The 14312-nt window shown below is 40.7% G+C and overlaps 1 protein-coding gene across 1 annotated transcript in view; it reads left to right on the top strand.

Annotated features, from left to right (window-relative positions):
* KDM4A (lysine (K)-specific demethylase 4A) overlaps positions 1-14312 on the top strand; it is a 31121-nt gene that overhangs the window by 11334 nt on the left and 5475 nt on the right. Inside the window, exons 9-18 of the mRNA XM_015410175.1 lie at positions 1147-1385; positions 2053-2243; positions 2959-3317; positions 3776-3896; positions 4461-4639; positions 6236-6434; positions 7390-7466; positions 9069-9124; positions 9521-9629; positions 13900-14088. Of these exons, the coding sequence (XP_015265661.1) occupies positions 1147-1385; positions 2053-2243; positions 2959-3317; positions 3776-3896; positions 4461-4639; positions 6236-6434; positions 7390-7466; positions 9069-9124; positions 9521-9629; positions 13900-14088 (1719 nt within the window). The remainder of the gene's footprint in view (positions 1-1146; positions 1386-2052; positions 2244-2958; positions 3318-3775; positions 3897-4460; positions 4640-6235; positions 6435-7389; positions 7467-9068; positions 9125-9520; positions 9630-13899; positions 14089-14312) is intronic.

The following is a 14312-nucleotide window of genomic DNA, read 5'->3' on the forward strand; positions in this document are numbered from 1 at the left end:
TTTTTGTCTTTCTATGGCTTCTGTAATTTTATCTATCGATATTTGTTGGTTTAAAATTTCCCTCTGCTCTTCTGTAAAAACTTTCAATTTGTGTTTTTCTATATACTCATTAACTTGTTGGGTTGCTTCTGTGTTCTTATATAGTTTTTGGTACTACGTCTCCACAATTTTTTTCAAGTCTTCTAGTTTGTTTTTCTCTTCCCCTGATTCATTCTTGAGTGTTTTTATGAATCTTTTTTCCTTTTCCTTGCGTAGCTTATAGGCTAACCATCTGGTAGATTTATTGGCATTCTCAAAGAGGTTTTGTTTAGCATACATTAATTTATTTGCGATTTCTTGTGTTAAACAATTCATTTGATGTTGTAAAAGTTTAAGTTTAATCTTTCTCCATTCACTTGTAGGATCTTGCTTCATCTTATCCTCCCGTTTAATCAATTCCTGAATTTGGAGATAGTTTCTTTGTCTTTGCTTTTTAAGAAATGCTGTCTCTTTAATCATCAATCCTCTAGTGAATGCTTTGAGGGCATCCCAAACAATATTCATTGATACTCCAGTCTGAATATTGGCTTGAAAAAATAATTGTATTTCTTTCTTTGTCTGTGTTAAAAAAAACCTCGATTCTTTAAAATCGAATTATTTAACGTCCATCTGCTTCTTTTAATTGGATTATGATCAGCAAATGTTGCTGGTAAAAACTCTTCTTTTGACTTTAGTGTAAACGACAAGGAGTTGAATCTAGATGTTTTCTAGCAGTTGAAGGAACTTAGTGGGATTTCTGTTTTCCCTCATCATGCTGCAGCCACTTTACATCCACAGACTGTTCTGAGTGCCCACTGCCCTCAGGAGCATTTTTTTGGGGGAGGGTCTCAGTAGGCTCAGGGTGTCCACCTGCAGAGGTACCTTCCAGCTATGGAAAAGTATTTTTGTATCTAAGCCCACATTTGTAAAATGAAAATATGGTGATGGGGGTTAGGGACTTTTCCACATCCTCCTCCCCAAAATATGCATTTCATATGTAGAAAGTTTCAGCTTTTTTACTCTCCCTTCGTTTTCATCAAGGGAGATAGTATAGTAGGAGGATAGTAGGAACCTAAATGACAGACATAAAGCTGTAATTGGCCTCAATTTGTTTGTTGTTCCATGCAGTGTTCATGCCGAAAGGACATGGTCAAAATTTCCATGGATGTTTTCGTGAGAAAATATCAGCCAGATCGCTATAAGCTGTGGAAGGCAGGAAAAGATGTGACTGTCATTGACCACACTCTTCCAACACCAGAGGCAGCTGAGTTCTTCAAAGGCGACCTCCTCCAGAAAGTTGGGAAGCAACATTGTGAGGAAACTGAACCAGAAGAAGAATGCAAAACAGACACCGATGAGAACAGGAAGTATGTCTGAGTGGTTTTTATTCACGAGAACCTGTGTAGAAACTGGATGCTAATATGTTAATAAAGATTCTTTTACTAGGAACAAAAGTCTCTGATATTAACAAGGTTAATATCTGATATTAATAGGTATTAATTTGAAGTTTCCAGCTTGCAATGAGTGGATCAGTTTGTAAGGTGAAATAAGGAACTGTTAGCAGGAGTGGAGAAGATCAGTTAGTGCAACTTAGCTGGTTTGGTGTCCTTGAATAGGAAATTTCAAAGGAAATTCTGAATGACTTTCATTTATAAATCTGTGATTAGCTTAGTCTTCTGATCCATTGTAAGTTTGCATCCATCATGAACACTTTGCATTCAGGATGCTATACCGTAGTTATAAGTCCCTCTTCAAATGAGGAAGACTTGTATTTGGGAGCTGGGAATGCTACAAAACCTACTACAGGTAGTAATGTCAATGAAAACCCAGTGATTTATCCTGTGGCGAGGAGAGTAAAGTCTTTATCACCTCTTTCTTCAGGGATGCTGTTGATTTTCATAGTAATATGCATATCTTGCTTTGGATTCTGGATACTACAGGAAAGTCATAACCCAACTAGTCTTTATAGATAACCAACTGCACTGCTGGCTTGTTCTTTGTGTTTTTGTTTTACTTACCCAAAATTCCTTCCAGCTTGCCCAAGCACCGCATTGGAACCAAGCGTCACCGTGTCTGCTTGGAAGTGCCCCAAGAGGTGAGCCAAAGTGAGGCCTTTCCCAAGGAAGAGCTGGTTCCAGTACAGTTTGACATGGAAGTGGCAGAGCCTCCTCTTGGGCCTGCTAGAGAGCCAGTGCAGCAAGGTGACCAAGGACTGGCACCTTCAGGTAACTCTTCATTTCTTCAGGGCTCTACTCCATCACGTCTCACTGTAGGCCTTGTCACTGGAATATGATTCGTGCTATTGTTCAGGTGCCTTATTCCAGGAACAACCTAAATTGGGTTTAAAGTGATAAGATTGTTTTTAGCATTAAAAGGAGAATCAAACTGGTAAATGGATATAGTCATTAAATTGGATTGTGAAAGTATGTTCAAGGAAATTGCAGAGAAGCTAGATGGATTCTTTGTAGTGATGATACCATATTTTGTTGTTTTTCTAAGATGAAAATATTGCAGTCTTTTTTGGCTTTCTTGGAAGAGGATCTGTTGTCAAAGTAGCCCCAAAAGTGGCTATCTGACATATGGAAAATTTAGGTTTATAGAAGAAATTCTGTTACCCATATGAAAGGATTTGGAATAGAATCAGGTGTTTTGTCCATTTTATCAGTTGGCTTTTAACAATGATGGTGAAATGTAGTGTTTGATCTCTACATGCTTGCCTATATCCTGTTATAGAAAGTCAGTGAGCATGAGGGCAGGGGATGTGACTGCTTACTAAAGCCTAATTTCCCAGTCAACTGGGCAGTTCCAGCAAGTAGTCTTGACTTGACTCTGTTCTGTTGCTTCACTGGTAGTCTTCATGTGGGTTTTGCTTTTCCTGTAGTTTATAGTCTTTGGATAATAGCTATTACTAACATATGCTTTAAACATTGTGTTTGCCAGAATATGCAGATTTCTCGGAAGTAAAGTTTGAAGAACTAAAAAATGTGAAATTAGATGAAGAGGAAGAAGAGCCTGAAGCAGCTGTTTTGGATCTTTCTGTTTCTCATTCCATGACTTCTACTTTGGCCCAGTCAGCTCTGAAACAGAGTCCAGTCTCCAGCCTTCATTCTGGCTCTCCATTGTGTTCTGGTTCTTCAGACTGTGAACCCACTGACCTCCCCAGGCAGGCTTTTGAGCAAGCTGAGGTTCTGACTGTACACAGCTATGCTAAAGAAGAAGCAAATGGCATGGACGATGGGCAAACCTCTGGGAAGAAAGCCAGTGCTACAGCAAGCATGAATGAGCAGGAACTTGCAAAAGTATGGGAGAACTGGGGGGGGCCTTAGGGGAGAGTGTGCATGCAAACATTGTTTTGTTACAACACATGACCAAGCTGAAGTGGGCAGACCTTAACTATCTGGAACCTCAAAATATGATGAATTATGGGATAGACAGTTGCTTTAAGACAGGTCCTATGTAACATAAACTACTAGTCTGATCACTGGAGTACTTTGCATAAGCTAAGCTAAACCTTAAATTGGTGTGCATTTTATAGAGGAACGTGGTTTTCAACCTTTGAGTACCAAGTTGTTGATAGTCTATGTATTTGCACCTCTGCTTTCGAAGTATTGTAGAATGCTTTTGCATGCCATGCCAAAACCACCCAGCTGTTTTCAGTTTCAGGCTTAGTATGTTTTGAAGGGCAGAGACAAATCCAGAGGTGGTTTTTAGATAAAACTGTGCCTGTTCTCTCTAATGGGCTGTTTAATCTGTCTAGATGGCAAAGGAGTACATAAGGTCAGTGAAAGATCATAAGAAGTCAAAAGGGCGTCGCCAGCCTTTGAGCAAACTCCCACGGCATCACCCACTACTGATGAAAGATGGCCTCAGTGATGATGGTAAGTTCTATCCTTCATACCTCACTAAACGGTCTGTTGTGCCTGGCAGCACCAAGAATTATGTGCAATAATTTAAATGAACTGTATTGTCCTTCAGTGGGACCTTTTCAGATTCCCACCACCACCACCACCTTGCGCTGTAGCACAAAAACCATCCATATCAGTAGCCTCTGAAAGAGGATATATTGCTTCGTCCTCTTCTGGAATATTTGGCCTTTTAAATCTTGGAAATATGCAACTCTCACTTTGGAGTTGAATTTTCAGCTCCTGGCCAGGAGCTTCATATAGGACTTTGGTTCTCAAAGGCAAAATAAAACCTTTTGGTATCTATTTAATATTATTAAAGCCCACAGCATGGGCAAGAGTCATGTTTATAAATGGTGAAGGAAAACTCCCAGCTGGTAAGTGTGAGTCAAACACTCTTTGGACAGTTGTGATGCTTATGAAGTGAGTCAAATTGTTAAGGCTTTTGCCCATAATGTTGATGTATTGTTCCCTCTGCTTGACACTGTGTGGTGAATTTTATCAGTGTTTTGACTGATGTTGGTGGTTTTTTTACTGCAGAGATGTCAGAGCAGCTAGCACCAGATGAAGAAATTGAGGAAACAGAACCATGGGCAAAGCCTCTCAATCAGTTATGGCAAAATCGTCCTCCAAACTTCGAGGCAGAGAAGGAGTATAATGCCACTATGGCGCAGCAGGCTCCCTACTGTGCAGTCTGCATGCTTTTCCAGACCTACCAGGTGAGCAGGTTAAATATTCCTTATAGGCTTGTGCAGGACTCCAAGGGAATATAGCCAGTGAAATTCCAAGGAGTCCAGCTACTAGTAGTGCTGGGAAAAGTTGGGTTTGTTAAAATGAATTTTAACATTTTTATGACTTTCTCATGTTTTCTTTTGTGAGCTGCCTCAAATATGTTTTTAGTAATTTTCTAAATAAATAATAGTGCTACTTCTGTGCCACTGTCAATAGTAAAACAGTCTAGTAGGCAACATTTCTTCCTTGTAAGAGCCATTCTTGTTCTAGGCTCTGAAGTAATGTAATGCAGCTTGTAAACTGGTTGCATATGACAGAGTTTAACCATTTAACATCCTAAACCTAAAAGTGTGTGTGTTCATTCAGTTACTTTCTCATAAGGCATGCATGTAGCTCATAAAAAACCAACCAGATGCTTACCCATGCCGACTATGTCTCATGCATGCTTGTATTCTGTCCCATCTGTGCAAGAAATGTATGCTGTATCTTCCTGCAGGTAAAACAGCGTTCATAGTATGTGGTAGATTTATCTCCACTGGCTAATATGAAATGGTCAGAGGATTCTGTTCTATACAACATGTGCCTAACATCATGAAGTTCCTTTTTAATACAGTTTTGATGTATTATTATTACCACTTGTAAAACCACCCTTCAAAAACTGCAATTGACTTGAGATGTGTCTGATACTAAATTTGCATGTATTTTAAAGATCTGGGCTAATTTTTTCTTATACTTAGATCAAGTGTTTAAAACCCCAGTTGCTTTAATACATAATATTGCATTGATTCTGTGGTTAATTTGGTCCCTTTATCGTTGAGCAAGGAGAAGCTTGATGATTGCTCCCATCTATCTTGTTGGGAAACTTGAGTTCAAATACCCACTTAACCATGAAACACATTCTCTAGTTAACCTACCTCACAGGATTGTTACAATGGTAAAATGGAGGGAGAACCCTACAGACTGTCCTAAACTCCTTGGAGGAATGGTGGAATAAAAATGTACACAATACATAAATTGCTTATAACACCACTTTTCAGCTGAGAGAGAGCTCTACCCAGCATGCCTCTTTCACCACTATGTTCAGCTGAAGCTTTTGAGCTGCCTGCTACTTCCACTAGGAACCCAGGCACCAGGCTGATGCAATACATGATGCAATCTGTGTAGGACAAGCTATAAATAGAGCCAAGAGAATCAAGGGAATTGCTGAGTGATGGATGAAAGTAGGGCCTGATCTAGCCTGTTCTTTCTTGACACTTGACAACTTGTTTAAAACTAACACACTGACATTCCCTAACTTGGCCAGAGAACAGATTGGCTTATCTCTTAAGCTTTAATTTTTTGGCAGTAATGTCCAGTATCATTTTCTTAATTGGAGACAGAGTTCTGTGTAGGTTGCTTTTGATTTGTCAGTCATCTTGTCATTAACTGTATTCCTTCTGTTGTGACTTTTGTGCTTTGGTGGCAGGACCAAGAGAATGCCATGTTGCTGGGCAATCTGAATGAGCATTTGGTCGTCTATAGCAGTCGCATTCTAATTATAGGTGGTCTGGTCTTCTGTAAAATGCATCTTTTCTCTCTGGCAGGCAGATTGTGGAGGCCAGAGCTCTCAGGCAGCTCCAAGTACTGCTGATGGAAAGATGAGAACAAAACCCCTGATTCCTGAGATGTGCTTTACTACCACTGGCTGCAGCACAGATGTCAGTCTTTCCACACCTTATTTGGAGGAAGATGGCACCAGCCTTTTGGTCACCTGCAAGCGTTGTCGGGTCCGCGTGCATGCCAGTGAGTGCTGCACGATCCGATATTACTGTATAGCCTCTGTGTTAACCCATGTTAAATGGGGGAGATGGAGGTGTTGCTGCTGTCATACCTGCTTGTCCTGTAAAGAGGGGGAAAACATAGGGAAAGGTTAGAGAGTTTCATTCTGGGAACTACAGTGCCTTCTGCAGTCAGAGCTATCAATGAACAAGTCCAGTTGTACAATTGGAAGCTAACTAAAATTAACAGAACATCTTTGATCTGCTTGCATAGAACTAGAGCATACTGAATCAATTGAACATATATTAAACTGCTTTATACTGAATCAGACCATCGGTCCATCAAGGTCAGTATTGTCTATTCAGGCTGACAGCAGCTCTCCAGGGGCTCAGGTAAAGGTCGTTCAGATTGCAGCACCATATCTTTTAATAAATAGACAGAACAATTAAATCCAATCACCGGAAAACTTAATGTCTAGCAATATGTGTGTTTAGAAAACAGCAAGATAGCTGGTGAATAATAAGAATATCAACAGCTGTTAGGATGGCCACAGCTAAGTTTCCTATCCAATGTATAGGGTACCCGCTGACACTCTGAACAACTGGAGATGTCAACTGAGAGGTTTGTAGAAGCTACTTGTGCTGTTAATGTTCTGGATTATTTAAATAGATCATAATTCACTGTTGAAATTTTATTTTATTCTGTTCAGTAGCTGACTACCCATTTAATCTTGTTAACGATCAGGTCATGTTTGTTTGCGTGAACTTGTATTTCATTCTTAAAGGTAGAGGGAAGAGAGCATTGGTGTTATAGTTGTATGTGATGAATAATAGTATGATTTGAATGGGGGAAAGGAGTGGAGAGTGTTACACTGTAGCATTGTTGGTTTCAGTTCTCTCTGTGGTCTAAGTAACAGGCTGGTGAGGGGAGGCGAGTCTTCAATGATTGCTTAGTCTGCTGAAGTTCTGTTCGTTTTTAGGTTGTTATGGAGTCGCACCTGAGAAGGCATCTGAGGACTGGAAGTGTTCCCGATGCAAAGCTAACGCTTTAGAGGAGGTAAGAATGTCTTTCATGCCATAACATTTGCATGGCCCGTTTTGGGATGCTGTTTGCCCAGTTCAGGCAGGCATTCTCCTGCCACTAGACCCTTGAACCTGCCCTGGCTTTCTGGCTGGTGGAAGAAACAGTGCAGGTGGGCATGACGTGACAATAATGCATTGATGTTACGCCTAGGTGAAAACCTTGCCCTGCTCCCAAAGCTGTGCATGCCAAGTAGTCTCCTGGCATCCCTGTCACCCATAGCCTGCTTGGTTGTATTGCTGACATCCATGAGATGATTTTTGGAAAGTTAACTCTGTGTGTGTGTGTGTGAGAGAGAGAGAGAGAGAGTCTTCCATTGGAATGTGAAGGAAAGTTCAAAGAAGCCTATAAACTAGCTTTTGTCAAGAAATTGGTTTCTGGAGTTGTCATTAAGGAAATGAGATGTCACTTTTGCGTATGAAATGTTTTTGTAGGTGCGTTTATGGTAATTCTTCTTTTGAAAGCTAGAACATCACACAGGAACTGACTCAGCAATACTCTCTTGAGTCTGAACCTTCTAGATGGTAGTTCTCCTTCAAGCAGCATTGGGCAGCACCACAAAATGGTTGCCAAGCGAGGCCCTAACCCTCCCCCATAAATACATAAAAGTTCAATTAAATGAAACATGTAGGGGGGTGGCAGGCTTCAGTTTTTCTGAAAGGGGCAAGAAACATTTCAAGTTAGTGCAATTGATTGAACTTGCTAATATCTGTCCAATAAATAAATTGGGGTGGGTGGCCTTTGTTACTAACCTCACATTTTTTCAGGGTCATGGGTTCTGATGGGGGAATCCAGATGAGTGTGAACAGGGCAGAGGAGGATAAAGAAAAGAAGAGATCTTGAAAAGAGATAAGGAAATAGGTCACCAAGTGGGCTACTGGAAGCGCACTGGTGGGTACTGAGTTGGGGATGGCTGTTCCAGGTTTCCTTGTTCAAATGGTTATGTATGGCTCTCATTTAGTACCAATGTCTGTCCTGCGGTCTTAAGGTTTGTGTCTGCTGAATTAGAGAATAATAACAGCAACAATGTTTTACGTAGTGTTCTGTTAAGAAAATATGTTTTTTTTGGCCTGCCTTGGCTTGTCTGCTAGCCTGTGTCTAGTTTATATAAGAAATTGGTCTGCAAGAGGTTTTGTGGTTTTGCTGAACTAGTAACTTACTGAATAGGATGCTATACATACTTATTATGAGCCTGAACAAAACGGAGATCCTGCATCACCTCCATCTCCAGTTTATTGTAGGGGAAGATTTCTTTAGCTTTTCCATAATTAGGGCTCTTTTAAATATGGTCTGCTCAGCATGAGTTAGTCATTAGGCCTTCTATCCCCACAGGTTGCCTAGAAGAGTGACTTGACTATCTCTTCTGTAGTCTGCTAAGTTGGAGATCTCTCTCTTTTTTTCCACACGTACAAAAGCAATTTAACACACTAGGAGGTGATTAGCTTTTAACACTCTGCAGCATAGAACTCTTGTCTGTTCAGGGAACAGAGGAGGGATCTGTCACAAATGGGAAGGTGGGGTTCTGAAAAAAGTGTGTTAAATGTGACTCTGATAACAGGGCTTTTCTTTCTTTGGCAGGATTGCTGTCTGTGCTCACTTCGAGGAGGTGCACTTCAAAAAGCCAATGATAACAAGTGAGTCTCCAGGGGCAGCCAAATGTAGAAGGTCTTTTTTCCCCCTAATGTGCTATTTGAACTAGCACCTTTGTGATGAGATGTGGGCTTTATATCAAGGCAAACAAGTTCATTTTACAAGCATAGCAGTATAACAGAGGTAAGCCTTAGGGTGTATCCAGAGGCTAGAGTCTCAATAGCTGCTATCTGCTTGGAGTCAGATCTTACTGATGCAGTGGCTTCATTGTAGTGCTGGGCTACTTGGAAGGCGGTTTATACAGCCACATGGTTCTTTGTGTTTCATGCTGGCAGTGTCTACTGGCTCAGATGATTCAGCAGTACCAGATTTGCTTTATTCCTTTGTAGTCTGTCTTTTCATAAGTGGGTGCTGACATCTAGTTTTCTAATTTTTATCAGGTGGGTCCATGTCATGTGTGCGGTGGCAGTTCTGGAGGCCAAGTTTGTGAACATTGCAGATCGTAGCCCAGTAGATGTCAGCAAGATACCTCTGCAGCGCTTTCGGCTGGTAAGGAAGCAACTGTTTCTGGTTGTCTAACTTGGAAGAATGACTACAACATCTGATTTCAGTAAATCCTTGCATCTGTTTCTCTGCCAAAACAAGTAGAGCAGAGCTGAACAGATCAGATGGCATGTACTAGCAGAAAAGGAGGACAGAACTAAACTGTAATACTTAGAGTTTATATTATTGTGGTTTTAGATGTTTGAAGCCCTTCTAATTTTTAGTAATCCTTCAAATAGGCTGATAAAATAGACCAGTACTGTCCCCTACATTGTAGATACAAGGATAAAGTTGAGAAGAGGGAGCTAACCACACACAGACAGACACCCCCCGACCAGTGTTCCCTCTAAACTGAGTTAGTGTGAGCTAGCTCACAGTTTTTTAGCCTCCGACTCACACATTTTTGTCTTAGCTCAGGAAAGATGGCTCCAGAGCAAACTAATTTGGGCAGTAGCCAAATCACTTGCTCACAACTGTAATGCCAGTAGCTCACAAAGGAGAATTTTTGCTCCCAAGATTCCACAGCTTAGAGGGACCTTTGCCCCTGACTCCTGTCCAGAGCTTATTCCATCAAAAAATACCCAGTTCCAAATCTTCGGCCTCAAGTTCTAGCCATCAGTATCCATTTGCCTCCAAGAAAGATACATCCTGCCCAAATAGGTAATTGTTACAGATTTGGAAGGGAAGGAGAGGCAGGAGCAGAAAGCCTTCCTAGGCAAGGATTCACAGAAATGCAAAAATCAAGTTCTTGGTCTATGCCAGATTAGAAATGTTTCTTTGTATTGTATAGACAAGACCTGACAAATTGTAGTTCGATGATTCGAAGAATGATGGGAAAATAAAATATCCCAAAGAACTGAACCTTTATACTACCTCACCTTATGTGTGGCGAGACACACTATAGGCAAAACACACTTAGATATGCAAGCACTGAGCAACATTGTAAGCTACTCTTAAGTATATGGAGAAGTAGGATATTAATGTTCTAAATAAGTTGAAATCTTTGATCTATGAAAAACATGACTGTGCTTAAATTGATAGATTAATTGAGATACCATGAGTATTCTGTTTTCTAACAAGGTTCAAAACTAATTGTATTTTTCTGGTGCTTTGCAGCTGTTAGGGAAGGGGAGAGCTACTGGAAGAAAAAACCCTCAAAAGATTATTCAGGGATGACTAACAATACTGAATGAAAATGTGAATGAGGTGTGCTCAATGCAGCCCTCTCATTTCTTTTGCAGATGCAAAATTGTTAAGGATTTTAAAAACTGAGGCTGGGTAAAAGAGTTTAGAGTCCAAAAAATACTTTGAGCATGGTAAAATACTCCTTTGCTTTATGGAAATAATTGCTGTGACTCATTTCTGTGAAAAGTAGCAAATAACAGTACAAGGTGTGGACAAGGAGATGTTCATTGCTTGCTTGTTCTACAGGCACTATGAGAAGTTGACTCACCCATGTTCACTATAAAATAAAGTTTGAGTTCAGTGGCACCTTTAAGACCAACCAAGTTTTATTCAAGGTGTGAGCTTTCGTGTCATTGTGCCTGTGTCAACAACATGTCTAATGAATCCAACAGTTGATATAGGGATGTGCATTCAGGTATAATTGAGCTGAAAATATATCCCAAACACTGGACCAGGTGTCCTGGGACCTAAAGACACCAGGCTGGCTATAACTAGGGCCAGGGCCTTTTTGGTGGCGGCTCCATACTGGTGGAATGAGCTCCCAGGAGAGATCAGGGCCCTGCGGGACCTTATGCAGTTCCGCAGGGCCTGCAAGACAGAGCTCTTCCACCAGGTCTTCAACTAGGAGCTGCCCCCCAATAACTAATTGTGAGCCCTGCCCTTTGGACTCGTCATTAACAGTCTGAGCTGGCCACAGAAGAAGAAATAGAATGAGGAGCAGATCAATAGGACAGGACATCAACTGCTGCCATTGTCGCCAAATATCATTAGCATTACTTTGCCAGACCCCTGTACATCATCTGGATTGTTTTAGAAGGTTTTATGATTGTTTTAACGGTTATTTATGTGTTTTAATTCTTATAAGCCGCCCTGAGCCTGCTCCGGCGGGGAGGGCGGGGTATAAATTTAATAAATAAATAAAAATACCTTATTCATATTTTTAGGATATCTTTGGCTCTCAAATATATCTGGGATATGTGGGGGGCATTGAAAAAGCGGTCCTGAAAAATCCTGGAAATATTTGGGATTAACTGGGAATTTCAGGAGCCAGCATTTGCAGATGCCCAGGACTGCTCCCCCCCCCCCCGGTGTTTCTGTGCTTTCCGGGACTTGGTATTATCTTGTCAGGCTGCTTTAGGTAGGATTCTGTCATTTTCAAATGTGTTTGTTTTTATTTAAAAGTTCTTTGCTGGAGTTGGTTTGTGTCAGGTTTGTAGGGGGTGGTTGTGGATTCTTGTGTTTTACATTGAAAGTCTTGAGTTTTAATATAGGTTCAAATTCTTGGTTTTTACATTGATTGAGCTTAGTGATAGCTTATAGTGTTCTTATGGGGGAGATCCTTGGGTTTATATTTTTTCGTGGTTTTCTTTCTTCCAGAGGAAACAGTGGCGGACGAATGGGGGCATCTTGTTCAGAGACCCATAGAATTGAACCCCTTGGTCCAGTTCATTTGAAATTTGAGGGTTAATTAGAGGACAGCCACCAGCAGCTCCCCTGCAACTTTGGTCCCAGTGCCTTTAAAAACACCCTCCCCCTGGAAAGGCTCCCCATAGGGAATAATGGAGTCGAAAAATATCACAAACTCAAAAATAAACCTGGATCCAAATACCATGCCATTATTTGGAAACTGGGAATACAGATATTTTTTGGCTCCAATATATCCAGGTCTCCAAAATACTGATTTTTTTTTCTGTTGCACACCCCTAGTTGAATTCTGTTATTGCTCTTTTTCTGATGTGAGAGCAAAGACAGCCCCCTTTTGACTTCAGAAAAGCTGTTTGTGATCTTGGAACTATGTTTTAGAAAAATACATGCTGAATAGGGGCTGCAGTAAAGAGGGGAACAGGGTTCCTTCTCCATCTTGAATCAGTAGAAATACTCATAGGCTCTAACCCCTTATTGGTATGGGGGATTTAAGGTTTTTTCCCCTTGCCTAGTTAAAGAACTGGCTTTTTTCTGTAGAAGTGTTATGTGAATTCACAGCTCCCTGGTTTTGGTGTTGTGTGGTCATATGTTTTTAGTGAATTGTTTTATATATTAAACACTGTTTTATTGTTGAAATGTTCTAATGCTTTGATGTTCATCTCTTTGGGGGACCCTGTTTAGGTGGAAAGGTGGCGTGGAAACGTTTTAAATAAACAGAATGGTGTTGGGTTAGGGCTGCTGCTCTTTTGCATTTGGGCCCTTGTCTTTTCCCACTGTTTGAGCTGGGAAGAGAATGCAGGGTGAAACAGCTTTAGTAATTTTCATTGCAGTTCATTTGAGATCTTTTTCTTTTGCTGTGTTCATATAACTTTAAAATATAATTGTATGTGAGAGTAAAAGATCTGTTATGCATTCTAGTCAGCTGCCGTCAGGGTAGTATGGTAATATGGACAGATACTATGCCCTTTTATACAGAGGTTTTGAGAGCTGGTGTACATTCAAGAGCAGGTATTGGAACAGCCGGTCTGCAAAAGTAAATGGTTGAGTTAAATTTATAGCTGATGTCACACAAACATATTAGTGCTTTTCTTTTTGGATGCTAGTTTAGAGCACCTTGCCCTCCCCAAAAAGGGACTTATTGAGAGATTATGTTCTTAGAGACACAAGAGACTCATCAGTTAAGTCATGAAGATGGATGTAATATGGGAGAAACCATTCCTGGTCTGGAAGTTTCTTAGTGGTTATAGCAAAAAAAAAAAATGCTCACAGGAATTGCGGTGAGGCTATTGAAGAGGAACAAATAATGGATATGCCGGTAAAACATGATTCATGAGCATTAGTATGATTACCTTGGTGGTATTCTTAGCAACAGTTGATGCATCATAATACTTACGAATGCTGGTAGGCGTAATATGCAAATAGGTAGCATGCAAATGGGATTTGCACAGATGCACAAAATCTGCAATTTCAAAAACCGACAGAAGCCTGTGCTTGAACGTGACTTTCTCATGTGCCAAAGAAAGCGTGCAAACAAGATCTGTCTTTGATATACTTAAGTGTGTCCTTTCTGGTTGGAAGGCATTGGTGTCCTGTTACCTAACTCTCTGATATATGGTGATTTGAAACTGTCTTGAAAGACTGCAGTGTTGAATTTGTCTGTTTGCAGAAATGTGTCTTCTGCAAAAAACGGCGGAAGAGAATTGCTGGCTGCTGTGTGCAGTGCTCTCATGGCCGATGCCCTACATCCTTCCACGTCAGCTGTGCTCAAGCAGCTGGAGTTATGATGCAGCCAGATGACTGGCCTTTTGTCGTCTTCATTACCTGTTTCAGGCATAAGATCCCATCCCAGGCAGAGGTGAGTATAATGGAAAACTGTGGATTTAGTTTACACTCAGATTTTTTTTGCATGCAGACCTCATAGCACCTTAATCAGCTCAACTGAGTCCTAAGCGGCAATGAGAGAAGGCAGAATTTGAAAGGCATATTACGGATACCTGCAAAACATTATGAGATGTTGCAAATGCATTGCTGAGATCTAAAGGAAAGATTATGAGAGTATTTCACTTTGATAGTTGGGCT

This window comes from Gekko japonicus, unplaced genomic scaffold (assembly GCF_001447785.1).
Source record: "Gekko japonicus isolate JY-2015 unplaced genomic scaffold, Gekko_japonicus_V1.1 scaffold771, whole genome shotgun sequence".
Classification (NCBI taxonomy): domain Eukaryota; kingdom Metazoa; phylum Chordata; class Lepidosauria; order Squamata; family Gekkonidae; genus Gekko; species Gekko japonicus.